Here is a 27,695-nt window from a genome sequence, read left to right as displayed (position 1 = left end):
GCCAGGCTGTTCTGAAGTGAAATATAGCTGTAATAGACGACTATCTTTTTTATTGGATTGAAATACTGGTGTAATAGCTTACACGGATTTTGTAATTTAGATCTGGTTTTTGTTTTACCTTTCAGCAATAAAAATCTAACCAGTAGAAATGAAGCATGATCAGACCAATCAGATAGTATCTGGTCTGTTTGGTTACAGCAGCCAAGCCATTTTTGTCGGTCTTCAATCTGGTAACGACTTTCGAATGTTGACTTACGTTTGGGACTGAAGCTCTGCAGATCAGGCATCTTGTCTGTGTCTGAATGGAACTCAATTGTTCGCAACACAACTCAGTTCTACCCCTTTTCTATAATTGTAAATTATTAATTCATTTGGCTATGTCTAGATTCACCGGTCAAGGTTTTATGTCGTGGTGACGATTGCTTGTGTTGACCTTGTAGTTGGCTGTTGATGCTTCCTAATGTGCTATGAAAGAAATTTTATTGGATAAACATCAACTCGGCAGTGTTTATGGTTTGATTTTTTTTTGTCTTACAGTATTTCTTTCCTAAAATCATATTTCCCAGATTGGCCCAAGGAAAATATCACAACATAAATCATGTGGCCTTCATGTTATTGGTTTGTATATAAGCAGACATTATTGTTTTCTTCCCGAGCGTTGTCTGCCGTGAAACTCTGTGAATAATGATACTTTTTATACATGATTATTACGAGGGCGATCTTAAATAATTGTTCATGATTTTATCTCAGTTACATAAAGCAGCTAATTTGAATACAATCTCTTTTTAATTTGGGCTATCACAACCTGCCATGAATTATAGTTCTGTGCTTTACACATTAAATTAAATCAGATGATCGGATTTTCATTGGTGTCGAACAGCGTGAGTACATTTCCCGTACACATTCCGCGGGTACCAATGTGGGTCAAGCTCCGTTGTGGGTGTGCAGCGTAATCCCGGCCCACATGGACAGAGGGCGTGATAGTTCGGAATTTCCGGTGAGTGCTGAATATGCAACGAACACCAGGTGGCGTTTTCGTTTTTGTATGGGAGGCAGTAGTGAACATTAAAGTCGCTGTCCACTTGTCTCCTTCTCCCCAGAGCCGGAGTGATGGAACAGCACAGCCTGTCAATGTCCCCACAGTCTTCGTTCACCATACAGTATCCCTAGAATAATATATCACTCCCATACAGTACCCCTACAATAATATATAACTTACATACGGTACCCTATACAAAAGTATATAACTCCTTTGCAGTACCCCTACAAAATTATATAACTACCAAACAATACCATTACACCCATACGCGACCCTTCAATAATACAAACTACATACAGTATCCCAACAAAAATATGTTAATTTTGCCTGGATGGCCAAGTAGTGGCAACTCACTGCTCTAAATGTAGGAGAGTGGGTTCCATAGGTCGAGAGTTCAAGTCCCAGTCGGGGCGGAGGTGGAACTCCAATATAGTGTCCACTTAAATATATATATATATATATATATATATATATATATATATATATATATATATATATATATATATATATATATATATATATATATGCGCCAATAATGAAAGATTATATATATATATATATATATATATATATATATATATATATACATATATATATATATATATATATATATATATATATATATATATATATATATATATATATATATATATATATATATATGCCCATAATGAAAGATTTACATATACATAAAGCACAGGGAAATTCACTTTATTGGAGTTCCACCTCCGCCCCCGGCCAGGACTTATACTCATGACTATTGGAAACCACTCATCTTCCAGTGAATGGCTTACCACTTGGCCAATTAGGCGAGAAATATATATAAGAGTGTAATAATTTAAATTGTGCTTTACAAGTTTACAGGAAACAAACCACTGGACACCGGGGACAAGACCATACGTATTTGTTTCAAACGGACATGTGACTGCTTCACAGTTATCGGATATTCCACAAAATCTAACCCTCTTTTTTATATTATGACATGTGCGGTGGGGGGGGGGGGGGGGTCGAATTGCTATGATGAATACATGTAATAGAAGCAAGCCTGAACGTTGCCTTTAACATATAAATTTGTACGTTGTATTAAGTTTAGCGATGTTTGTTTATCAAGAATTTAAAGAATTTATACTTATATCATAATTACGAATTCTAAAGTGAAGGTTACATGAATAATTTTAGGCATCAAACTAATGTCACTATCTGCGCACGCATCACGCCACGCACTACTTTGTTAACTATGCAATGGCAGCTTTGATTTCAACTTATATACTTTCACATTAATATTATATCATATATACAGTCACATAAATATTTAATCACGTTTTGTTTTAATTGCGTAGCAATTCTCATTCAGATAAACGTGTGCTAGCCTGGTTCCCTAGCCGCCCATATTCATGAACAGGAACCAGGCTCGCTCATGCGCAAGCAGAATTTCCCCCATCACATCCGGTTTTAATCGCTTCGTATTTATGTTTTTGCGAATTTGCGTGGACCTCAGGGGGAAAAACATCTTCCCAGTTTGTGTTGCTGTGGGTGTATGGCCGATCGATCGACACCGACACATGTTTACAAAAGATTTTGTCCACTGATAAATGAAGATCTATAATTACTAAAATGAAAGCATTGTCTTATCTATGTACTAATGGTTCTCTCATGAAAAGGAGTCTTTGATTTGTATTCTTACCATAATAACAGGGATAAGGTAGGACAGAAGAAAAGCCAACCCTCTCATTGTTAAACTGCAGTGTGTGATTACAGGGAATAGACATACGCTCCTGTTATTACACACTATAAAGTACCTTCCACTGATAAGATAAACATCTTCGCAATATGGCGCTTAACACGTGCAAGATTGAAACGATATACTACTGAATCATGCGTATCCCATTTTTATGGAGATAACACGAATATACTGAGTTGAAGACATAGAGTCATATATGGTTCTATTGGTTATCAGTCTATATTATGTATTCTTTAGAAGGTATCTTACAAACCATGTTCTCCTATTGCATGTGGTTAGCGTTGTCGAATTCATTCAATGAAAACAAAGCATCACCTGCCGGTGTAATGAAGAATCATGACCCCCGTAGAATAATGACCGGGGGTTATTTTCCGATGTAGAATAATGATCCCCCCTAGCTGAAGAATAATTGGATTTTTCTGAAGAAAAAAGACCCAGGGGTTATTTTTCTTCATGTTAAACATGAAGAAAAATGACCCCCATAGAAAAATGACCCCCCCCCCCCCGTAAACATGAATAAAAATTGGTTACCCCGTATCCAAGATATGACTTTGAAATTACTTAATTTTTCACTCTGTTCAACTGATTTTGAAGATATAAACACCGAATTTGTAAATAAATCGCTGTATATATTTTTTCATATCCATAGCAAGCACACACAAAACACTCTTACATTGCCACAAATTGATTCTTAACAGTTACGTCACTTCTCTCGTCGACATACGGCGGGAAATGACGCAATTAAAGAAAGATTCATACACAATGAGGATATTGTCTGATAATTAACGAACAATAATCATGAAAGAATAATTGTTGTAATAATATAAGCAATATTCATTGGTGAATGAATTGTCGATCTTAGAATGATACATGTATATATCTTTATGGAAAAAGACTAAGGGGGCAGGTAACGTATGAATATGAATTCTTCTTATTTACATTTCTTGAGGAAAGTGATTTTTAGAAAATCAGTTTGCGTTAGTTTTGTTTTCTTCTACGTTATACATGAACATCAATATTCTAAACATTTGTTGTAATGTTGTATTTGTGATCATGAAAAGACTTTATTCTTTTAGAGCAAATGTGTGAAGAGTACCTGACTATAGTAACTCTTAATAGATAATAAACACTGATCGATTATTATAAGAAAAGATTGTTTCTAAAAGCGTTGATATGAGGTTAGGGCCCATGTTATATCCCCCTTGATTTTGATCACACGATCTTTATTGTATGCAAAGTTTCCAATGCTCATACAAACTATTGATGCATTAATCATCTTGATATTAACTAAACTTACTAAAGTATGCCGACAATAAAGTAATGATGCCCTTGCATACCCAGCAGTGTGTAATAGTGGAAATCCTCAATGCGAGTATAATTCATGAACAATATGAAGAAAATAGAAGATGCGATGGCGAAGCGCGAAGATGCAAAGACAAAAGTGCCAAGTTGCGAAGGCGAAGAAGTGATACTACTTCTTCGCCTTTGCAACTTCGCACTCTCGCCTTCGAACCTTCGCGCTTTCGCCTTTTTAGCTCACCGAGACGAAGTCAATGTGAGCTTATGCTATACCCCCTGCGTCGGCGTCCGGAGCTGGTTAAAGTTTTTGTTGCAGGTCCTGTATCTAAGCTTTACTTATCCTATCTTCACCAAACTTGCTAACTTCACCTAACCTGAATGGATGGTGTGTCTTATAATACTGATGCACCTGACAGGCTTGATTGCTGAATCTGAGCCATAGGTTTATGATGCTTGATGAGGTTTAATTTTTTGGAACAGGTCACATGTTTTATAGATGATAGCTTGCATAGTTGATTTAACTATATTATAAATGAAACGCAAAGGTTGATTCAGATGCAGAGCCTGATGCTAAGGATGCTAAAGAAATCTCCTACCTCACTCAAACCTGCTTGATAGATAGATGTAGTTGTTGTTAAATGATATATCATGATTCCTATGATATAGTATTGTATAATATAAAACACTATTGTTTAATAGGATACAATAAAATACCATATGTTATATTGTAAAAAATTATATGATACGATATAATATTGCATCATTTTTTTATATTTTATGATATGATATTGTATAATAATATTGTTATGTATAGTATTGTATATAATGATACAATTTTGTACAATATTATATTGTATTATAAATTAATTATTCAATCACATGATACTATCACATATGATATTGAAATAAATAATATTGCATCCTATGATATAATGTTTAATATTTTATGATATTGTATCATACAGTATTGTATAAAATGATATTGGTTTCTTTAATTTAGAATTATATCAAATGAATTTGTATATATGATATTGTAATATTATTAAATATCGTATCATACGATATTGTATTATATGACATTAGTTTATATGATACATAATAATATCACATGAACTTGTATTTTATGATGTAATATATATTATTGTATCATATGATACAATATGCATAATATAATTGTATTTTAAAATTTTATTTTATCCCATTATATTGTATCATTTGATATTATTATTGTACAATGTTGTATCAAATTATTATGTATCATATAATGCAATATCATATTATTTATCAAATATGATACAGTATCATACAATACAATATCATACTATATTATACAATATAATAACATTTGTTTCAATGTTTTGATGTATTATTGCAATATGATATTGTTTCATATAATACTATATTGTATTATGTTTTATGATATTGTATTATTATATCAAATAAAATAATGTAGAACACAATACAAGTCATATCAAACGTTACAATATCATATCTCACAATTTTTGTTCGGTATTTTATGGTATTATATTATATATATTGTAAGTATGATAGGATTCAATTTTTAATTTTATATTATTGTATTGATAAACATATGATCATATGATTGTCGTACAATCTTTTAACAGATGGTGTACGATATTGTGTCAAAACAGAGTCCATGAATATCTAAGATCATAAAAGATGGTTTTCATATAATATGATAATGGTGGTCTCATAAAGGTGATGCCGCATAAAGGTGATGCCTCGTCTCGGTGAGCTTTGTAATCTGTGATTACCTATGTTTTATAATTCCGGAGCTCTCTATCGTTTAAGGCTTCCGAGGAATATTTTGGAAATTTTATTTTTATAGAATTAATAAAATTAAATTATCCAAGGGGATAGGGTCCGGACCCCCTCTTCCCTTTTACTGCGTGAAATTATTAATATTGAATTTTCCGGGGGGGGGGGGCGGACCCCCTCTCCCCCTCTAGATCCATGCATGAGCAAAGAGTGTCGCATAATGAAATTAGAATGTTACTGTGTTTGGTCCACGGTAAACAGACGGCTGGTAAGTGACAGGAGTCTGGAAGTGCATATGTACACATTATGGTGGACATTAAATTTTGTGTGGAGTAGATAATGATTCTGCATAGCCAGCACTAGTAAACATTTATGTCACATGTACACATAAAAATATATATAAACATTCAAAGTAAGCGCGATGGCCTAGCGCATGCGTACCAATGATAGCCTGAATTAATCGAAAAACCTTGGCGAGTACGGTGCCTGAATTAAATTCTATGTAATCGACCGAGACTTGCTGAATGCAATCAAAAAAGACGAAGGCGAAAGTTGGAAGATGCGAAGGCCAGAGTGCGAAGTTGGGAAGGAGCGATAGTAGTATTGCTCCTTCGCCTTCGCACTTTAGGCATCATATCTTCGCGCTTCGTCGTCGCATCTTCGCACTTTTGCCCCTTCGCCTTCGCACTATCGCCTTTGCAACTTCGCATCTTCGCCCTAAGGTCGAAGTGGCCCTATCGGAGCACCATAGATATATGTGAATGTAATTGTTAGAGGGGCATGGTCACGATTTTGGTCAAATTCTATTTTTCTGTTTTCATTATTTACAATGCTTAAGGAAAGCATTTCTACTGATCAAATGAAATTTGAGGGTCAGTTGTAAAGTTATAAGCAAGATACAGGGCTCACAATTCTTTGTCATGTAAACAAGCGTCGTGCCCTGTTGTAGTTTACTTAGGTTCAATATACCAGTAAAAAATCTGTTTCAAGCTGATTTGTCTATCTTCTTATTCATTTTAAGCATAAATAAACAGTTCCTTACGTTTAACACATTCATAAGGTCTAAAATTGGAATTTTCACTTCAACATTCAAAATGTAAACAAAAGCTTTGTTTACGTAGCAAAAAATTGCAAGCTCTGTAACTTGCTTATAGCTCAACGAATGACACTCAAATTTTGCTTGCCTATTAAAAATGCCTTTTTGAAGCATTGTGAACATTAAAATCGGAAAATAATTTTTGACTAAAATCGTGACCATGCCCGTATAGGTGACAACCATACCCCGATGCAATACGTCAATGTTTTGTTATAACAGAAGGATTTTTATTTTCTACGATGTACCTCTTCTTTCACTTTAAGTTTACAGTAAAACACGGTTATAGCGAACACGCCTATAATGAATTGACGCTTACAGCGAAGTGATTTTCATTCCCCATGACTTTATTTCATGTTGTTAACTTGACAGATATAACGAATCACGCTTTTAACGAAGTAAAATTGCCCGTCCCTGGGACGTCGTTATAAGCGTGTTTTACTGTATCTGAATATGAATTATAATTTCTGTTACTTTCTGTAAACTGCAGAAGTAAAAATTAAAATAGTGTAAAGACTATTTCACAAATAATAAAAAAATATACTGAAAAACTTTATTCTACAAGGGGGTCATTATTCTACAGGGGTCACATTTCTTCATGTGGAGTGTGCTCATTTTTATGAAAATGACACTTATTCTTCAGGCAAAAGGGTCATTTTTCTACGTAGAATAATGACCGGGGGGTCATTCTTCTACGTCGAAAAATGACCCCAGGTCATTATTCTACGGGGGTCATTATTCTTCATTACACCGGGTGACTAAATATATGTGATATTTTTTTTCATCACAAAAATACAAACTAATTTTAGTTTAATAAATTTTATGTTTGCTTACCAAATATTTCTTGTGTATACATTATTACCATTACTGAATATGACTTGCTTTTATACTCTGTCCCAAGATATTCTGGATTTACATTTGGCTTAATTGCTTGATATTCATAAATACCTCAGGGTTCAAACGATGTTCATTCAAAAGTATGAAAAATGTCCAAGATTTCTTAGTCAAAACGCCCCTGTTAGCTTATCAGGTTTCAATACAATGCTAAAAAATGTGATGTCTACGGAGATTTTGTATTGCAGCAAGCCCGGATGATAACGTTGAAAAATTGCGCGATGCATTCCGAGTGTATTCCGAATGGAAAAAAGATGTAAACATTCCAAATATTCCTTTCAACTATTTCAATTGCACTTCTTTCACAGGTATGTGTATTTTTATTAAAAATCGTCCAAATGTGCTGCATAAATATCTTGGGACAGACTATAGAGAGGGTTTGTGCACTGAAGTTCACATGCCTTTTTAAGAACCATTTTAAAAGGCCTTTGACTTTCAGTAGGGTGTAACTATTTTTTGCGTCAAAACAAGTCAAAAATGACGCTGGTTTCAAGCGGAAATAAACACAGATTGCGTAGTCTTAGCTCAAAAGCTAGACAAATCGTGTTGATTTCAAAGTGCCGTGGCTGAATGGCCAGCAATGAAATAGACTGGCCCACGTCAAAATGCTGTTTGACACAACTACCCAAAGTCCAAGCTCTTGTAAAAATGGTTCTTCTTGACTTAAACAACCAGTCCTCATTCTTCAGCTATACACAGCAGACGCATTACCCTCACTGTCATGCTTACACTGATTGTTCAGATGTTTTTTATTTGTTGAGATGCCGATTCATTCACACCCTACGTATCGCTGTAAAAGAGGAATGTACTATTGCTTGTAAGTTTTACAGGGTTTGTAACAGATGTAACAAAGTCTTGATTTGGTCTATGTTAAGATTTTCACATTCCTATTTTTCTTCTCAGTTCTTGTTTTGACTGTGAGGCAATCTCATCGTCCACCGTCTTTGATTAGATTAGAGGAATCTCCTCCGTCATAGATGCGCCATTTTCTTCTTGTTGCGGACAATATTATTGTTCATAATCAGACTTTTTCTGCACCTGCCGGTGTTGGAGTTGCGGCGGTTTGGGGTTCTATCAGAGCAGAGTGCAGCATAAGACCTTAGGGAGACATCGCCACTCCATTATGATGTGTTAGGAGAGAAAATGATGAATTTATAACGTGGCTGTTGTTTCACGAAGGTGAAGAAAATCATCATGTGTACTTATTCTTCGAAAAATAGAAGACTGATAGAGTATAAAAACACCAGTAATGAATTAAGTCGTTAACCGTATAACGTGCTACCGATGACAAAAGGTCACAATTTAGGAATCATCAATAACTCGCTCTAAATAATTCCTATTTCAGATTCAGTGCATCAGTCTATTCGTTTTGTTGAGAAAGGTAAAAATAAAAGCCCTGTCAGGTGCAGATCGAGGAATTACATATCCATCCACCAAATGAAATTAAACTCTAGAAAGTTTTTTACAAAAAGATACAACTTAGAGATTTCTTGAATTATAATGTAGAATGATTCTCCTGTTATGACTGTGTACAAAGAGACAGTTTGTTACAATAGCTTATTAGTATTATTTATGTACCTGCAAAAAATGAAAGACAGAATTACGTATTAACGGCTTTCATCGCGTTGCTACGACTTTTGTAACGTTATAGCACCCTTTTCACTTCATTACGCATTTTGTTTCATTTTCTATTAGACTTTAGGAGTAAGCAATGGTAATACTAACTTAAGTATCTAACCTAGGATTTTGACTGTGTATAGAAGCATTTGTAAGGTAACTTAGATATTTGACCTATAAAAATTTTGTATTCAGACCCATTTCTTATTGGTAACAAACATATTTAACCTTTTATAATAACTCTATATACACATAAACAGGATGTAAAAGTTACTAAGATATAAGATAAATGATTATATCATTATCTCCAAAAGCAGTTTGTATTCGTAACTTAGATATTTAAACTTACATTATAAATCTGTACACAGAAATAGATTCCTACTTTCCCGATTTTTCTCAGTCTAAAAATTGTTGAAATTGATTTTGTCAACAGATTTGTCAATTGTATTAGAAATGTTGTATGTGCAAATGAAATTTATCATAATCAAAATAATAGACTGTAAAAGTAACCTTAGATATTTAACATATTATTTCAACTTTGTAAGCAGTAATATTGGTAGCTTCGATGTTTAACCATTTGTTATAACTCTATACACAAACAAATCTGTATTATTATACTTTCATGTTAAATACAAAAATCTGATTGGTTTAGACGCAGTTGATAATCCGTTCTATTACCATCAGCGTTAGCAACACACTTAGCAACGGGTAACATAACGAATTGTTACATGCGCGTAAATGATGCGCGTACTGTTCGCAGTAGAATTCAAGTCTTTCCGATAAAAAAGCATTTAAGTTGTCTTTAAAATTGACATTCAGTATAATAAAATAAATAGTGCCTGTTTGGGAGGATAACAGTTGAAATCGACACCCTCGAAAACCATTGTCAACCTCCGCTTCGCGTCGGTTGACAATAGTTTTCTCGGGGTGTCAATTTCAACTGTTACCTTCCCAAACAGGCACTATTTATATAATGGTAAACTGAAACAGTTTGTAATCATTATGGTTCCTTAGATATTTAACCTATTCATCAATATAACCGTGTACACGGTTTGTAATGGTAACACATATATTTCTTCCTTGACACAAAAGCAACTTGAATTGAGAGCTTAGAGATTTCCTATTTTTTTTTTTACTTTCAGATTTTTCTTAGTATTACAATATTACAGAAGTAGTACGTGTATAGAAATAAAATATTCCCGATATTTATGTTCTGAATTAGTATACATAGTACATAGAATACATAAGTTTCGTAAAATATCCGATATTATTATTGTGTAATCAATGTTAATAAGTAAAGAAACACGTATAAAGAATAATAAAGACTGTCTACAGAAGTAGTATGTGTTAAAAACATAGAGAACTCTCCCAGGATCGTGTTCAATTGTTTACAAAAGTAGTATATACATGTGAGAAACTTGATTCTCAATTACCTCAGTCTTCAGCAGAAGATCGGTCTTGGTTAAGATTTATTGGGTTTGAGACATCCTTACAATCGACCAATAAAACGATTCACAAAAAGATAATTAACTACTTTCGTCACTTCACAATTGCCGTTTTTGTTTAAAATACATCGAATTGTGTTTCCTTATATTTGTTATTGTTCGCATAATGTAGCACTCCCATTTCGATTTGTGTTACGTAACACTAATAATCTAACAACCAAAGACTCTCAGAGATTCCAATGATAACAAACGAATCTGATCTAAATTCCAAAATGAATTGCGAGCATTACAACAAAAATGACTTAATTATTTAAATGGGCATTATATTCGATTTTGATTTTTATATTCCCTCAAGACGTCGGTAACATAATCCTTTTGTTGTACAAAATACAATTTGTGACTAAACCTAAATTGTTGCGTATAATATTGTGTGATGGATCCTATCAATTTGCCTCGCTCTGTGTTTCTCCTTTTTTCTTGTTTTTATCTCCTGGTCCATTATTATATATAATTTCATTATTTATTACGTAACAATAGTATCTCTTTCAACTGACACCAAGTCGTTGGCTTTAACATGTGCACAATTTCTTCATCATATCTGACAGATTGTTATCAACAGTCCCCCGGGATGGAACTTTTACTTTCTTTTTTGTATGTAACAATATGTTTGTTAGAAATTCAGTATAAAGATCCCGATAACCTAGGTAAAAAGCATGGATATGTCCTGTGGTTAAGCGGTGAAAAACTGCGTACAACTGTCAATTGTTAACTGACAAATAGCCTCCACAACTGTGATAAGTAGTTAACAGAAAATCAGTCTGTGAATTCCTGCCAGGAGGTAAACTGACAAATAACGCTCAGTAGTTAACAGATTTAAAGCATGTATCCACTGTCAACTACATTCATTAACCGACAAATAGTCTCAACACCCCTGTAAACTAGTCAACTGACAAAAAATATACCCCATCAATTGATAATTGTTAATTGATACAATGACAGTATATCCCAACCAAGAATTAAGGAGATAGATAAACTGTACACTAAAGGACAAATAGTTTGTACATATCTGCCAACTAGTTAACTGACAAATAGCCAGTACATCTCAACCATGTGATAACTGACAATAAAGAGAACATCCCAACCAAGTAGTTAACTGACCAAAAGCCAGTACATTCCAATCATGTAGATAACTGACTATTATATAGTTAATTCCAACCAAGTAGTTAACTGACTAATAGCCAGTTCATTCCAACCAAGAAGTTAACTGACTAATAGCCGGTACATTCCAAATAAGTAGTTAACTGACCAATAGACAGTACATTCCAACCAAGTTGTAACCTGACTAATAGCCAGTACATTCCAAATAAGTAGTTAACTGACTAATAGCCAATTTATTCCAACCAAGTAGTAAACTGACCAATAGACAGTACATTGCAACCAAGTAGTTAAGTGACCAAAAGCCAGTTCATTCCAACCAAGTTGTTACCTGACTGATAGCCAGTACATTCCAAATAAGGAGTTAACAGACTAATAGCCAGTACATTCCAAATAAGTAGTTTACTGACCAATAAACAGTACATTGCATCCAAGTTGTTAACTAGCTAATAGCCAATACATTCCAAGTCGTAAGTAACTGACCAAAAGCCAGTACATTCCAACCAAGTAGTTAACTGATTAATAGCCAATACATTCCAAACAAGTAGTTAACTTACCAATAAACAGTACATTCCAACCAAGTTGTTAACTGACTAATAGCCAGTACATTCCAACCAAGTAGTTAACCGACAAAACAACCTGTCCATCCCTGCCGTGAAACCTGTCCTATAATTTACGGACAAATTTTTTTGTGCACAGCAACCAAGTATTTTCTCGTTTTTTGTTTCAGTAAAAATTGATTGTTTTTCCGATAGAATTGAAAAGACTGAATCTATACGATTCAGTTTAACGAGTTTAAAAACGACCTACCTGCGTTTGAATATACGCAATCCTTCCAAGTAAAAATACTTTTAAACTTTTTTAGAATTAAAATACATATCTAATAATGTACATTCTAGGTTGCTTTTGCATGGGTCATTTCGAGGTTAATCAAAACTATAACCGTTTACAGATTCAGAAAATAGTATAAATATAAACTGTAAAATGTCTTCTTGTTGTTTCATAGACTTATGAAGGTAGCGGGCTTTGCCGGAAAAACGTTACATTATAGTCTGTCCCAAGTTACTGCTCCCATCACTTATTGATGAATTTTAATAAAATACACATACCTGTGACAGAAGTACAGTTGAAAGCAATGAAATGGAAAATATCCAAGATATCTTCATTGACAAATTATCCTTTTTATTCACTCATAAATTTCACAGGAACGTAAACAAATTTCTTACGAAGATTTATAATGGGAAATGTTTACATTTTTTCTCCATTCGGAAGTACTCGGGACACCTTGTGCAATTTTTCAACGTTATCATCCAGGCATATTAATGGCTGATGCAATGCAAAATCCCCATAGACTTTCTATTTTTAGATGTGTATTAAAAAAACCTTAAGAGGTAGAGGGGGCGTTCCAAAACAGATAATCTGGACATTTTTCATATTAATGAATGAAAGTAGTTTGAGCACAAAGGTATTTATTATTATCGAAATATCAAGCGAAAAGTGGTGCACGCGGAAGCAAAAACTCGGGACAGAGTATAGAATATGTATGCGAGTCCAATATTTGCTAATTGTACATCCACATGAAACCCAAAAGAAAGCATGTTTGTTGAATAGCATGCACATACATGTGCTGTATGGAATTGTTTATACCGTGTTTATCTAAATCTTTTGATCTAATTCTGATGATTGTAAACGTTTAGGGTTGGTGTTGGAAACTAGAAATGAATGACCAGTTGTTTTGCCTCATTCTCTGTACACCATTTTAATGATCTTGAATGAAGACTGGTCATTTAAGAGAAAAAAAGTGGTGATCGTTTTATGATTTTTTTTTATTTAGCTCACCTTCTCCATTATACCAATACACAATTACTGTCGGCTATATATCTGACTACATTTTATTGTCGTCAATTGATTGTGATGTTAATGGGTCATTGAGAACGCAACAACTGACCCATGTTTTATTAACAGTCCTTAATAAACCTTTAGAGAAGCAGACATACCAATCATTTCAGGTAGACCTATTTGTACTAAATCGTTGTTAATCAATTACTATTAACATAGCGGGCAATCAATATTGGCCATTAATGTAAGTAAAGGAAACTTATGAATAACGATACATACTTTTCGGAACAATTTTATACACACATACATTTGAAAAAAAATTAACGATGATCTGCAAAATAAAACATATTTTATCAGCTTAATTATCGGGAATTAGAGAGTTGTTATTACTTTTATCTTATATCATTTTTAGAAAATGAATATTAAAATGAAATTTATTTTAAGATTTAAATGTTTTCAATAATTTAAATACAGATTTCTCACCTAAAAAAAAGATAGATATGGTCTGAAAGTCATCAAATTTTTATTGTTTCTACTTAATAAGATCAAGATTAATATCTGTTTCCACTGTTACTGCACTGATTTGAGCAAGATATTATTTTTCAACAAATTTAAATCATTAATCTTGCATTGTTTGTTATTTTAAAGAACAATCCCCATCTTATCAGCGTCGTTAACAAATCTGCGTAGACAGACACCAATCGATTCCTGGCGACAATACATATATTGCTAAACGTCGAATGAAACCTTCTCAATTCTGTCACAGAGCCGAGCAGTGTTTGGACAAAACGATAGTTTTCTCCCCTTTTTCTTTTCCTTGTCCATCATGGAAGGTGTGATTAGATATAACGAAACAAACAGCACTCTATCGAACGTGACGGGGAATTCCAGCACCAACTTTGACCATTATTATTTCTTCAAGGTAAGGGTAGCTTAAGAGATCTGGTTGAAAGGTCGTACCTTTAAGAGATAATCTTGAGATAAAGAGTTTTGTAAATTTATATAAGAAAATGCTCATAATTTAAGGCTAAAATATATGGAATTTTTCTTTACTAAACGATAGTGTATGGTCAAAAATATCATAGTAAAACAACAATGTGTGTCTGATAATGTTTGTCCACACAGCCTCTTTAAGGAGTAAGTAAATAATAGTAAGTCTTAGTAAATCTTTTTTAGTTTTTAGTTTTCTGCTGAACGTTATATCAAGAGAAATGGAATAATGAACATAAATTAAACAGGAAAAGTAGTTTTTCTGGGACATTCCTATAGTAGAGCTTAAAATCAATTTGTTGAATAATTACGAAAAGTGTCTACTTGTAAAATTATTTGCCATAAAATGCCACCACAACTCGATTACTGATGAATCTGACAAATTGCTTTTTAATACTTTTTGAGTAAGAATTGGAATTGGTTATAAATGCATTGATAAAATGCATCAAAGCATACAAAATCAAATTAAACAAAAACCATTTCATGATTTTATTAATGTTGGGGAATATTTATTTCTGCATGATCATCTTAATAGATATCAAGTGTCCTGTTTTAAATATTTATAATTATAAAAAAGTACTTTACAGTAAAAAGAACCGTTTTTTACGTTTTGAACCGTTTTTCAATCAATAACTATATTCATCAGTCAAATCTAACGATTAAATTCATCATGTATAACATGAGGGGTGAAGAAGTGTTAAACGTAACTAGTGTAGTTAACTGCATAATCAATAAGTAGAGGGTTTCCATAACGAAGTCCAAAAAACAAAACGTATTAATGTTTTTAAAGTCATTTTGGTTTATTATATTATTATAGGATGCAGTTAGAGATGTTGGTATATAAACGTTCTGGAAAATTGTAGTGTTTATTTTTCATGTCAAACACATTAATTCATGTTCGATTTTACAAGATAAATAAACAATAAGTCGTCAACTTAATCACTTCACACAAACCATTTAAAAAGTGATATTCTTAGTAAGATTAATAAATCTACAATAGAAGACCTATTATATTATGATCAGGATAAGTATATATATTAACGTAAGATGTATGGATCTTCCTCAGCATTTATCAGCGTGTGATAACAATCTGAATAAAATGAATTAAGATCTTGAAAAAACTAATATAAATGTTGGCAACAGATGCGTCCACTTACATTCTAATGCTAGTAATACAAAGTCTGTACACTCCATGAGAACTAGCCTCCCCCCCCCCCCCCCCCAACGTGTCACCGTGAAGAAAAATAATTATTTCATTGATCTACGGCAATTCGCCTGGTCCCACGTGAAATCATTGCACCTATAAAATGAGTTTCCTCATCATAAAATATATTGAACGGTTTATGCAGACTCTCTCCACCTCCATTAATTCCGGAGATATTAATTTGCTAACTCGCCTCTGACTCCGTCTAGATCTTCAGAAGGCGACCAGTTTACGACATGCTTACGCGAATAGGGTTCAGTCAGAAGAAACTAAAAAGGAAAAAAATCCTGATATATTTCACACAGTTCAAACCATCGGATAAACGTATTTGCATACTGATTCTTTGTACCTTTCAATTGTCGAATGTCGCCTTGGTCTCCACCAGGTTAGAATGACATAAATCGGCCAATTGCTGACCTGTCAGCCAGACCTTTGCTGGTCACACTGTGGAGCAGGGCTCTTGTCCAAAGCGTTTGCTTCCTCTAACTGTATCCGGTGCCTGATATGCATTTAAGATGTCCGGTGAATAGCAGAACAACAGAATGGGCAGTGTTTGTCTCAAAAGAGAAAAGTATTAGATAAACCCCAGCAGTTGTGGTTGCTGATAAATGTAAGCACGTAGCTCTGGATCTTATCTGGAATAACAATTCATGGAAATATCATATTTTAAAATGCACTTGATTACATACTTAAAGTTAAATTTCCACACTTCATATTATCAGATGAAATACTCTAATATTTGGAGATAATTTCTTAGAGGTAGAAAATAAGAATGCAATGTAATTGTTCCAGAAGAAATAATAATAAACAAAGTAATTATATGGAACATTTTAATCATAAAAATCTTTGTCATCGACAAAAGTTCAAAACGTATATATTGGTACATGCAGTGATCAATATCAGTTTCGGAATCATCCATGATCGTCAACGTGTTGCTACTTTTAGCCTCGTTTCTGCATAATAGTCGCGTGGTCTTTAAAGTAGACCCTGACCAAAGTTATAACTGCAAGAGCTTATATATGTGAAACACTAATATTTGTATATTTTTGTTTTATTGACGTCATCAAGGTAAGTAGAGAACTCAGGAGCCAGCGAGGGATTTCCACTTAATTTTTGTTTTTGGTCATATTTTAAAACATCTTGTTTTTCAAGGTGGCAGTGCTACTGTGACAGGAATTTACGTGAAATAAGTCTGTATATATATGTATATATATTCAGACTTATTCAGACTTATTTCACGTAAATTCACTTAATATAAGCAATTGTCAACTTGTTTGGCAAATAAACTCTTGGAGAATATACTTACCATTGGGGATTAGCCTTGACAAAATGCTAATTAAATTCACGTGAACATATTAAACACGGTAGTTGTGAATTTGTTGTATATTTCAGACGATGTTTTGTTTATCACCTGTCGTTTCTTTAGGGGTCCAATTATTAAACCAACACTGTATATTCCTATAAGATGTCTGGCCAGTTCTAAGGTTGTAAGATTTTCATAGAAATCACACCTGGAAGGATTGCTTATTAATTATCTTCTCTGCTTTTAAAAAAAATTTATTGACCAGTTCCTGAATATCATCTTTGTAATCGTTCTATGTATGCACTGTCTTGCCTGAAGGTCTGATATTAAATGAAATAAATCTTTATTAGAAAGAGTCAGCCTTATTTCTCCATTTCATCCTCGCACCTGCTTCATGCCTTAGGAAGACCAGAGTTCTTCCTGCTCCAGAGTCAAATTCTAAAGACTACGTTCTTCCTGTTGTCATCATTTGATCTTCTAAAGGTTTTAAGGTTATATAGATGTTGTTCAGAGCAATAAAAATCTCTTCCAGCAATAATGCTTGTGAAAAGATATACAAAATTCAAATTAAAACTAAATTATATTTTTGTGATACATTTATGAATCAATTTCAGATAAGATTCATATTTCGGGAACCAGGTTCAATTTTACAAACTTTGAGCATTCGACTTCATTTACGTACTCAGTGGATAGATAGTCTATATAGATCATGTTTACATAAGAAACGGTTCAAATTTCAATGAAATACTAGTATTATCCTCACAAAATATTTGAATTAATAAAAAAAAGTGGGATCTTTTATATACAATTAACTTTTATATACAATTAACTTTTATATACAATTAACTTATTGCGTGATTTTAAGAATCAATTTAACAAAATTACGCGGAAAAAAGAATTGCATCTCATTATATTAAGTATTTTATTTAACGTCTGGATAAGGCTTTGATAACGGACACCTGGCGTCTCAGTTCATTAAGAGAGACAAAACAACTAGACTGGATAATACCTTGTCTATCAGTACAGCTGTTTTGTGACACTTTTTAAATGAAGATTAGGTCTTACGAACCATCCATCTGTTAAATATGAGAGATGGAGACAATGGCCCAACCCTATCGACGATCGAATTACTCACACCCCAAGTCATGATCAAAAAGTAATCTTTAAAAAAAGCAACATGTCAGACTTAATGTTGACATTGATTTGATAAAAACATAACGTACTGAGTTTTGGATCTTGGTGTAGTAATTCAGGCTGGATACTACATACTGTAAACTATGAAGCTGGAACTTTTCAAAGATAAAAATAAATAACGGTACAATGTCTCTGTCTTTGGTTTGTTCTATTCATTTTATTATTCAAGTAGATGTATAACTTTCCTGCAAACAATATAGCTGGAGTCAATAGTGCTTCAAAAAAAGTTACCAAGAGAAAATTCTAACGACAAAATAAATGTGTTCGTTGTTCACCAGTTAGAGTACTAGTATTTCACGTAACTGCATCTTTAAAACGACTTGCATAATTTTTTTTATCAAATAAGTACAAAGTCAAACTTGGCAGCCTTATTTAGGCTGTTTACCTTATTTCTATCAGAATGGTTAAATTATGTTATATTCACATCTATCAAGTATGATTCCCTCTGTTTCTTACGGAAACTTATTTTTAATTCATAGCTTTATAAAAACCTCCATGACACGCCCCGTCCATCGAATGGTCGAAATCTACAGCGACCTAAGAAAAATCACTGACTGAACGAAATAATCATGATGATGTCAGACTCAAATTTCCAAAGGAGACGATTTTGGTTGTTTCTTTCATCTAACGTAATGATGTACATAACAGTAATTTAGTTAATTTAACTTGCTTTTTAAAATCAATTTATTAGTTGGTTAAATGAAAGATGTAAATATAAATAATTAAACGTTTTCTTTGATGATTCATGCGGGTTTTGAAGGTAGCGATCATTGACGAAAAAGATTATATAACCCGCTAACGCGATTCAAATAAGTATATGTTTAAGTTTCCAGTTTTAACTGGAAAAAGTGCTATAGCTCTCATTCAGTTCTATTTTTTTACGTTTCGTTTCATAAAATCAAAGGTTATAGGAAAAGTGAGGTTTTTTTAACATAATGACAGAGTTCTTCGCGAAAATCTAAATATATCACAAAATTGATAGGAAGGCGCCTAGGGATGAGGTATAGAAGGCACCAATTAGGTCCAGTTTTTGTGGTAAACTTTCATCGTCGTCTAGAAACTCGGCGGATTCACTTTTGTTTCCTGCCTGAAAATTGTACCTTTTGTAAAACCTAGATTTACCACAGAACAGTATTTACTGGAAATGAAATCTCTCATTAAGGGTGTTGTTTGCTCAGGTTTGAGTTCTCAAATTCAGATTGTTATAAAGTCCAATGTCATGAGTAAAATTTGTTCTAAACACAAAAAGTATTTATGAAATGAATTATTATTGACATAACATTCGATATTTCTACACTATTATGGAATTAGGCTCAAACAAAAATAGACTTTTAGCCGAACAGTACTCTAATATTAAAAGTCTATATAATTTTGCATATTTTCTATTGGTTTTAACTCATTTATTCAGTAAAATAATTGTATGGCACGAATTGCAAAAATATTGAAAAATGCCTAAAAACGATAAACGACACCATATCACAAAAGAACTATATATGATAAGGGCCTAAAATGGCCCCCTAAAATGAACATCATCATTTTACTATCATTCTTTGTTTTCTTAGTACAGATATGTATGTGATGTGTTTACATGATATTCATTTGGTTCAAGTGCCCACAATTTAGAAATATGACACTGTAAAGACAACCTTTTCCCGCCATTTTTGCATTTTTAGCGTAAAACAGATTGTTTTTCAGCAGTTTTTCCTTCCGAAAACATAGAGCGCATTCTTGAACAAATAAAATATTTTAATCAGAGATGTATCTAGCCAAGACTAATAAGTGACCAAAAAAATTTCCTTGTTCAAGCATGCGCTCTATATTTCCCATTCGTAAATAGATAAGAAAAATGTCAATTTTTGGCTGATTTTGATTAAATTATAGAAATAGCGTCACTTCTGACGTCATATACTGCCAGTGAGTGCAAGTAAATCAAATAAATAGATGAAAAATATATTTTATATCAAATCCTCTAAGAAATTAGATAACATTTTATTGTACCCGAATCATCAGTAGAATATTTTTTTTTCATTCGGAGTAAACGTCATCCTGAAATGAAATGAGTCATACGTTCTTCAAAGACAAAGCATATTGTAAATTGCGCCAAGCGCTCTCTTTCATTTGTACATCAATCTTGATGCATGCAAAAATATTTATGGGCTACGGCAATATAGAATTTAAAAGGTGCAAATCAATGCGTCGTAATTAAAATCATATATTTTTTATTTGAAAGTGCAATTTTGTATTTTTTAAATTGATTTCAACACTTACAGTTAATATCAAATAATTAGGTACCCTGAATTAATTGATTTTTTTTTTCATTTTTGCTATTAAAAAATTCGCAGAAATGAACAAAAAATGTGTTATAAATTGAAAACGCAGCAAAAACAGGTTCATCAATCCAGAACAGTGTTTTGCAATCTTTCTCCATATATAGCCAATGTCTCTCCATACACATATATATTCAATGTTTCTCCATATATAGCCAATGTCTCTCCATATACATATATATCCAATGTTTTTCCATATATAGCCAATGTTTCTCCATATACATGTATATCCAATGTTTCTCCATATATAGCCAATGTTTTTCCATATATAGTCAATGTTTCTCCATATATAGCCAATGTTTTTCCATATACAGTCAATGTTTCTCCATATATAGCCGATGTTTCTCCATATATAACCAATGTTTCTCCATATAAAGCCAATGTTTCTCCATATATATCAAATGTTTCTTTATATATAGCCAATGTTTAGGAAGCTAAAACTCTAAAACTATTGAGGTATAAAAGTGTTCATTTTCGCCTTTTAATATGCAATTTTCTTTTAACTATTCTACTCAATATGGTTTATTTGTATACATGTTATGAGTTTTAATAAATAACATTCTTCATTCTCCCATTTTTTTCAAAGAAATATTTTTTGTTGTTGATTCATTAATCTCATGAGTTCTCAGGTCACAACCACTTACGGTTTGAGTGATTGTGATTGCATAAAGGAGTTTTATCAAACATCAACTCCCAAAAACTGAAGTCTGCTTGGAAAAAATACAGTGTTTTAAATTGTTAGACGTGCTCTTTCTGTATACTCTCCGCCATAAGATGTCATTATTTCTTATGTCTGATCGGATGTAAATTTCCGTAACACCCGCTGAAGCCGGGTGTAAAATAAATGTGACGTCACAATGCAATATTTGTTTACAAGTTCACCTAATGGCTATAGATCTTTGCACAATATAAAGTAACGTTAAATGAAAAAAATGAATTAATATTTGCCAAAATCCCAGTTAATAATTGAATTAAAATACATTGTTTATATAATTAATTATTCAAATATGTTTATGATTTATTTATCTTCATTCTGAATGATCTTAGACCAGATTTTCAAGTAGAAATCCACTGGTAAAACAATAGAATTTTAATATTGGTATAACATATGAAATAAATTCGTTACCCAACACTGTACAATGTACGGGGGATTTACCCCAGGTTGTATTCCATACACCCTGAGGCCGCAGGAATACAACCCAGAGTAAATCCCCGTACACTCTTGATTGGACCTTGATAACTAATATTATTCACGTGAAGGGAAGCAAATGAGAAAAATACGCATTCCATTAAACATAATGTCATTGGACGCTATATAGATAGATAATAACGTTTCCCATGGCGTTAATTTGATGAAAGGCCATTAACCTCAAGTTGGTGTGATATTCAAAAGTTAAGAAGATAAGACAAACATTGAATTGGACTTGGTTGACAATTTGTTTTATCCCCCTCCATCAGCCCTTGTTGACTTATTGTAACGATTTTATTTTTTACCAATTTCAATAGAATGATAAAATCGTTTTTAGCTACAATACTTTTTATGGACATACATAGTATAACGTTTTATTAAGGAAATGACTTCCGTTATTTGTTCTATGAAGACTGAATTGGTTGGATAATTCCTTCATTGGAATCAGAATCAAAAGTATTGATCCACGAAAATGGGATTTAGTCGCATGATAAGTGTACTTGTAACATCAAAAGTGATGATAAGCTTTTACGAAGATCACGCCGTGACGTAGATCGCTATTGTACAAAATAGATAAACTTGCTCCAGTCAATTTAATTCTCAGTTATAAGACGAATAGGATGATATGCTGAAAACTATATCCTGATTATCTCTGTATACAAATGAAATAGTACATCATTAGACCCAATTTGTAATGAGTTGAACATATAAAACTGCACGATTTTTTAAGTTGGAATGAAGGAAACATTATGATTAGAAGCAGGTTGATATATTATACATTGTTTCAATTGTGAGCAGGTTGCAGGCAATGCCAAGAAAAAAATAATAAAAAGATCAATGAAGAAATTCACGATTGGGTCTCATAGATATGGGGGGGGGGGGGGGGGGGAAGTCATGTTAAAATATAAGGCTTATTAATTCACAAAAATATCATTATCAGGCAGAGGTTACTTATGGACTTTAACTCCTGACCGATGTATCAGCATTTTATCATCAGCCTTCACGTCTGGATTGGTAATATAATCTCTGAGCTAGTTGTCAAACGGCATCATGCTTCTGATTGACATATTTACATTAAACTTGATATTTTTTTATTTATGCAGACGACACCGTTTTATTGTCGGAATCAGCATCTATATAAACAACAATCACTTAATGAACTTTGTGTATAATCTTTCGGTAAATTTAACAACTGAAGTAGTGATATTTTACAAAGGACTTTTAGTGTATCTTAAAAAAGAAATTACGGCCAAACATAACATTGCTAATTTTTACCAAATAACGATTTTTTCACACAACATACTAGTAGACGACCCCAGTCATTCTAAAAGAGGTTTGAATAATATTTTCTATGATTTTTTTTTTACAAAACAAAGAAACAAAATAAGTGGTGAATGTCATTTTTCAAAGTTATAATGTATCGACATGTTCTAAGCACACGAGTCTCTGGAAAAGGTACCAAGGAATAAATACTTTCTACGGAACTTTGCAAAGCCATGAAAAAATTAAAGGCCATGTTCACTTTAAATATTTTTTAAGTTTATCGTATAGATACTGCTACCCTGTACATAAATGACTGCTCAGATACTTAGTGTTGTCGGCTATCATACATGAACATAGTTATATATTCATTAACCAACCACGCACTTTTTTCTTAATCTTTTTTAATGTATCAAACACTTGATTTACCTATGGATACATACATTGCCTGTTTTTCTTTAACAGCTTGGAGGCGTATTTACTTTCAGTGCTTCGTGTATTGATTGACTTCTTGGTGATATATTAGGGCTAATGCAATACTAGATAAAAGTATATCACGAATGGTCATCGGTTTACTTTATTGAATTAATTAAATTTTAATAATCTATCTAATACTCGCAATAGCCAGCAGAGAAATAGACAAAAGGGTATGCAAAAGTGAATGTGTTTGAAGCAGCACTAATTTATACATAATTGTATTATTAATGGTTGAAGTCCAACCACTATGACGACAAATTACATGTATCTTTAATTGTGAACGGTGTTCTTAATTGGCATTTTAAGTCTAATGTCATTAGGAAACTTGAATTTTGACCAATATTATTTTCTCAATGAGATCTTCTCATTGATGGTCGGTTAGGTAGTTTGTTCGTGATAAAATTTGGTCAGTAATGGTCTTTATATCTTCTAAATATCTTTATTGTCCAAACACGTCTTCTCTTTACACTTTTTAGCATATTACAGATAAACAGGTTTACAATCAATCATAATATTTAGCTACATTGGATACAGGGAATACACCGAATGATCATCTTTGTAGTTAAATCTTCATTTCTGTGTAACTTTTTTTGGATATCATGAAGAACAAAGACGATAAAAAATCTTAATTTTGAAAGTGAGTCACATGAGTGCTTTTTACAGAAAAAATTATAAATCTACATCAGAAACGCTAGAACTACTTGCTTTACTATTTTGATTTTAAAGTTGTGCACTGATTAAAAATTTCCTTCGATATATTCCAATACAGTTAAACACGCTTATAACGAAGTGCAAGGGACGAGCTATTTTGCTTCGTTATAGACATAATTCGGTCTATTCGTCTAGTTTACAACAAGAAATGAAATCAATGGGAATGAAAATCACTTCGCTGTAAAGGTCAATTCATTATAAGCCTGTTCGCTATAACTGTGTTTTACTGTATAGGGAAGAAATAAAACACCAGATCAACAAAATAGGCCAATGTAATGCTCTACATCCAAAGACCAAAAACAGATTATATAGATTATCATTTATGCTCCAGTTATATTTTTAATGGTTTTTTAGGCTCGCAGCTAAAATATGACATGTTGAAATCTTTTAAATATCATATATCATGAGACACTTCTAAGCCTGAGCATCATAAAGTTTAGTAAATACATATACAACTTTTGTATACATGTAGTCTTTTTTATATGTTTTATATATTTATATCTCATATTCTATAAGTATTTTTCCTGTATAGTATTGTTTATTTTGAATACTCGTTCAGGGCCTCAATGTAAACATGTTTTGTAAACTAATTGTATAAATATATCCAGATCTGGAAGAATTGGCTCTTCCTTCTATGTGACGTTGTGATCGGCGATAAATCACGTACTTTATAATTGAAAAAAAGGCTCAATGGGAGATGTAAATAAAACATTATAATGCTCTCCCTGATGGGTATATGGAGCAATCGTGGCAAACAAAAATAGAAGAGACTTTGATGGAGGTCAGACACAATAGAGAAAAACAATAATATAAGCACGCTGAACTTTCTAAATATTCGAAAACTTCAAAAACCGTCAAGTCTTTAGGATGTTTGTAATCCTACCCCACCCCCACCCCATCGTCCAGCGCACTGTGTCAGAATATCTCAAATGTTCGCCACTGCACTTAATTACTAACTGTATAACAAATATTACTCTGTTTTATATGAAATCTCTAATTTTCTATTGATGAATGTTTTTGTTATCGTTATAATGTATAAACCGTAGCTCATAAAAAAGAAAGAAAGATCTTTTGGACCCTTAAATATTTTGTTTTATACGCCAGAACTTGGTGAACTTTGTATGGCCGATCTGGAGATGATGCAATTTCATTACTCTGTTGGAATCCTCACTTCTTCTGATTGAAAACAAACAAGAAACAGCGCTATACCCCAATCGATTTGCATTAAGCTCGGCATCTTAATGATGAAGGAAATCTATCATGTGATTTAACTTGAATATTTAGAGGCTTAAGTAGAGAAAACAACAAACAGTGATCAAAACCCTGACATCTTCTCGCCCCCCGTCCCATCATACATGTATAAAACGGAACAAGAGTAATGCACGATTGACTGATTAGCCATCCCTCAGATGTATAATTCACGGATTAACCAGCGTGAGAATCTGTGGGGCTTTGTTTTAGAATCTCTTTGGGGTTATTTATTGGGTTTATCCGGAGAATGCATCGTAGAAAAGAGAAATCAGATGGAAAAAGCGTGTCAATCTGTTCTACATGCTTTGTTTCTTTGCATGAACATATATATAAAGTTAAAGTCAAAAGTAGAAATTAGGAAACCAAGTTTACTTCATTTTTTGTCATTAAAAGGGCTTCTCTTCTATGAATATGGCAGCTCTGAATGCTATATTGATTCCTCTGTTTGTTTTAAAATCTAAAATGAATGCTTAATTAAGGTACTTCACTACACCGAGACTTACACTTTTTAAGACACTACGTCACAAGATGGCGATTTAAATGTTTTGTTAAACTGTTTATATTTACATTCTACTGTGTTTTTCCATTTAATTCTATGGTCTTCAAATGCCTCTAAATGCAACAAGTAGTCAAAGGTCAAATTGACGAATTTTATTATGACGTCACAAACGTTGAACGCTGTAAACTGCAACGTCACAAGCGAAAATCAAAGTTCACGCTTGTGGCTGTTACTGTGGCTCCTCCATTAATAAAACTTACCCTTAGGATAAGATAGGAATTTTAAGGTATGAATCACATTTGCAGACAAGGCAAGAAGTTAAAAAATGTAAATATAAGCATTAAATCATGATTTTTTGAAGTATGTACACTCTCATAACTGCAGCGGTGTGTGCATACAAATTTTCATAACGCGCTAACGCGCGTTACTCAATTTGTATGCACACACCGCTGCAGTTATGAGAGTGTATACTTCAAAAAATCATGATCCAATGCTATAATATCAATCAATGCTGATCTATATCGTCATAGGTCAGTAGTTAAAGTATCAGGCTTGTGAACCACAGGTCATGAGTTCGAATCCACCTGGGACTTAATTTTGTTTATGTTTACTGAATGAAATTTTTGAAAATATCATTTTTTAGCTAAAATTGCACATTTTTTTGCCTATTTGACATATATACTTCTTATCCATCATGCTTTATATCATAATAAAGTAATTTTCTGCTGATTTGAGAAACTATTTCAAGGTGTAGTGGGTCACCTTAACTTCAATGCGCTCGTCCACGGCTAGTAATTAAGTTTAAATGTTAGCGTAAAAAAATTACTAAATCATGTAGAAAAATTTGTGGGTTTTGTTCTCTATTACATTTAAAACAGATATATTTGCCTACATTTTGCGATGTTAGACATTATCATTATGAATGAATCAATCAGGCAATGATTTTTTTTTTTATAATTCACCACTGTTTTAATCAGAAAAAAATAAAGTTGAGCGGTATTAGCCTAGCTCTACTTTTAAATTTTACAGCGTCCCCACCTTCCCCCGGAACTATGCATATAATATTACATATGCCTATCTGAAATAATGTAAGAAAAAATATGGATGCATATATTAAATCTATATTTCTTCATAAAAGGTAAAAACAAACAAAAATATTCTGAAATTCTAATATGCATTCTGTGTGCATATTGCAGTGCATGAGGCATTTTTTCATCATATTATTTATATTACTTGACCATACTTTTTAAAGAAAGTTGTTAGATCCTTTTATCGAGTCGATTTTTACCAAGGGGAACATTGGTCTGAGAGGTGATCTTTGTCCTGCTAGCGCTTATTTTAAAACCCTGTGCGAGATGGATGCTTTCCTATTTTTTTGTCTGTCTTTCT

The 27,695-nt window shown here is 32.8% G+C and overlaps 1 protein-coding gene and 1 long non-coding RNA gene across 3 annotated transcripts in view; one reads left to right on the top strand and one right to left on the bottom strand.

Moving 5' to 3' along the window:
- Window positions 1-767: 767 nt before the first annotated feature.
- Window positions 768-2,862, bottom strand: LOC105336621 (uncharacterized). The gene is made up of 2 exons (XR_010710587.1): window positions 2,724-2,862; window positions 768-1,166 (listed from the first exon to the last, which is right to left on the bottom strand). It is a non-coding gene; the product is annotated as an uncharacterized lncRNA (long non-coding RNA).
- Window positions 2,863-14,645: 11,783 nt separating this feature from the next.
- Window positions 14,646-27,695, top strand: part of LOC105336620 (cardioacceleratory peptide receptor) — a 42,009-nt gene continuing 28,959 nt past the window's right edge. For both annotated transcript variants that reach the window (XM_066074430.1, XM_011440997.4), the window contains exon 1: window positions 14,646-14,823. In XM_066074430.1, the coding sequence (XP_065930502.1) occupies window positions 14,728-14,823 (96 nt within the window). In that variant the 5' untranslated portion in view covers window positions 14,646-14,727. The remainder of the gene's footprint in view (window positions 14,824-27,695) is intronic.

Source organism: Magallana gigas, chromosome 2, assembly GCF_963853765.1.
Source record: "Magallana gigas chromosome 2, xbMagGiga1.1, whole genome shotgun sequence".
NCBI classification, from domain to species: domain Eukaryota; kingdom Metazoa; phylum Mollusca; class Bivalvia; order Ostreida; family Ostreidae; genus Magallana; species Magallana gigas.
This window is presented reverse-complemented; position numbering and strand designations above follow the sequence as displayed.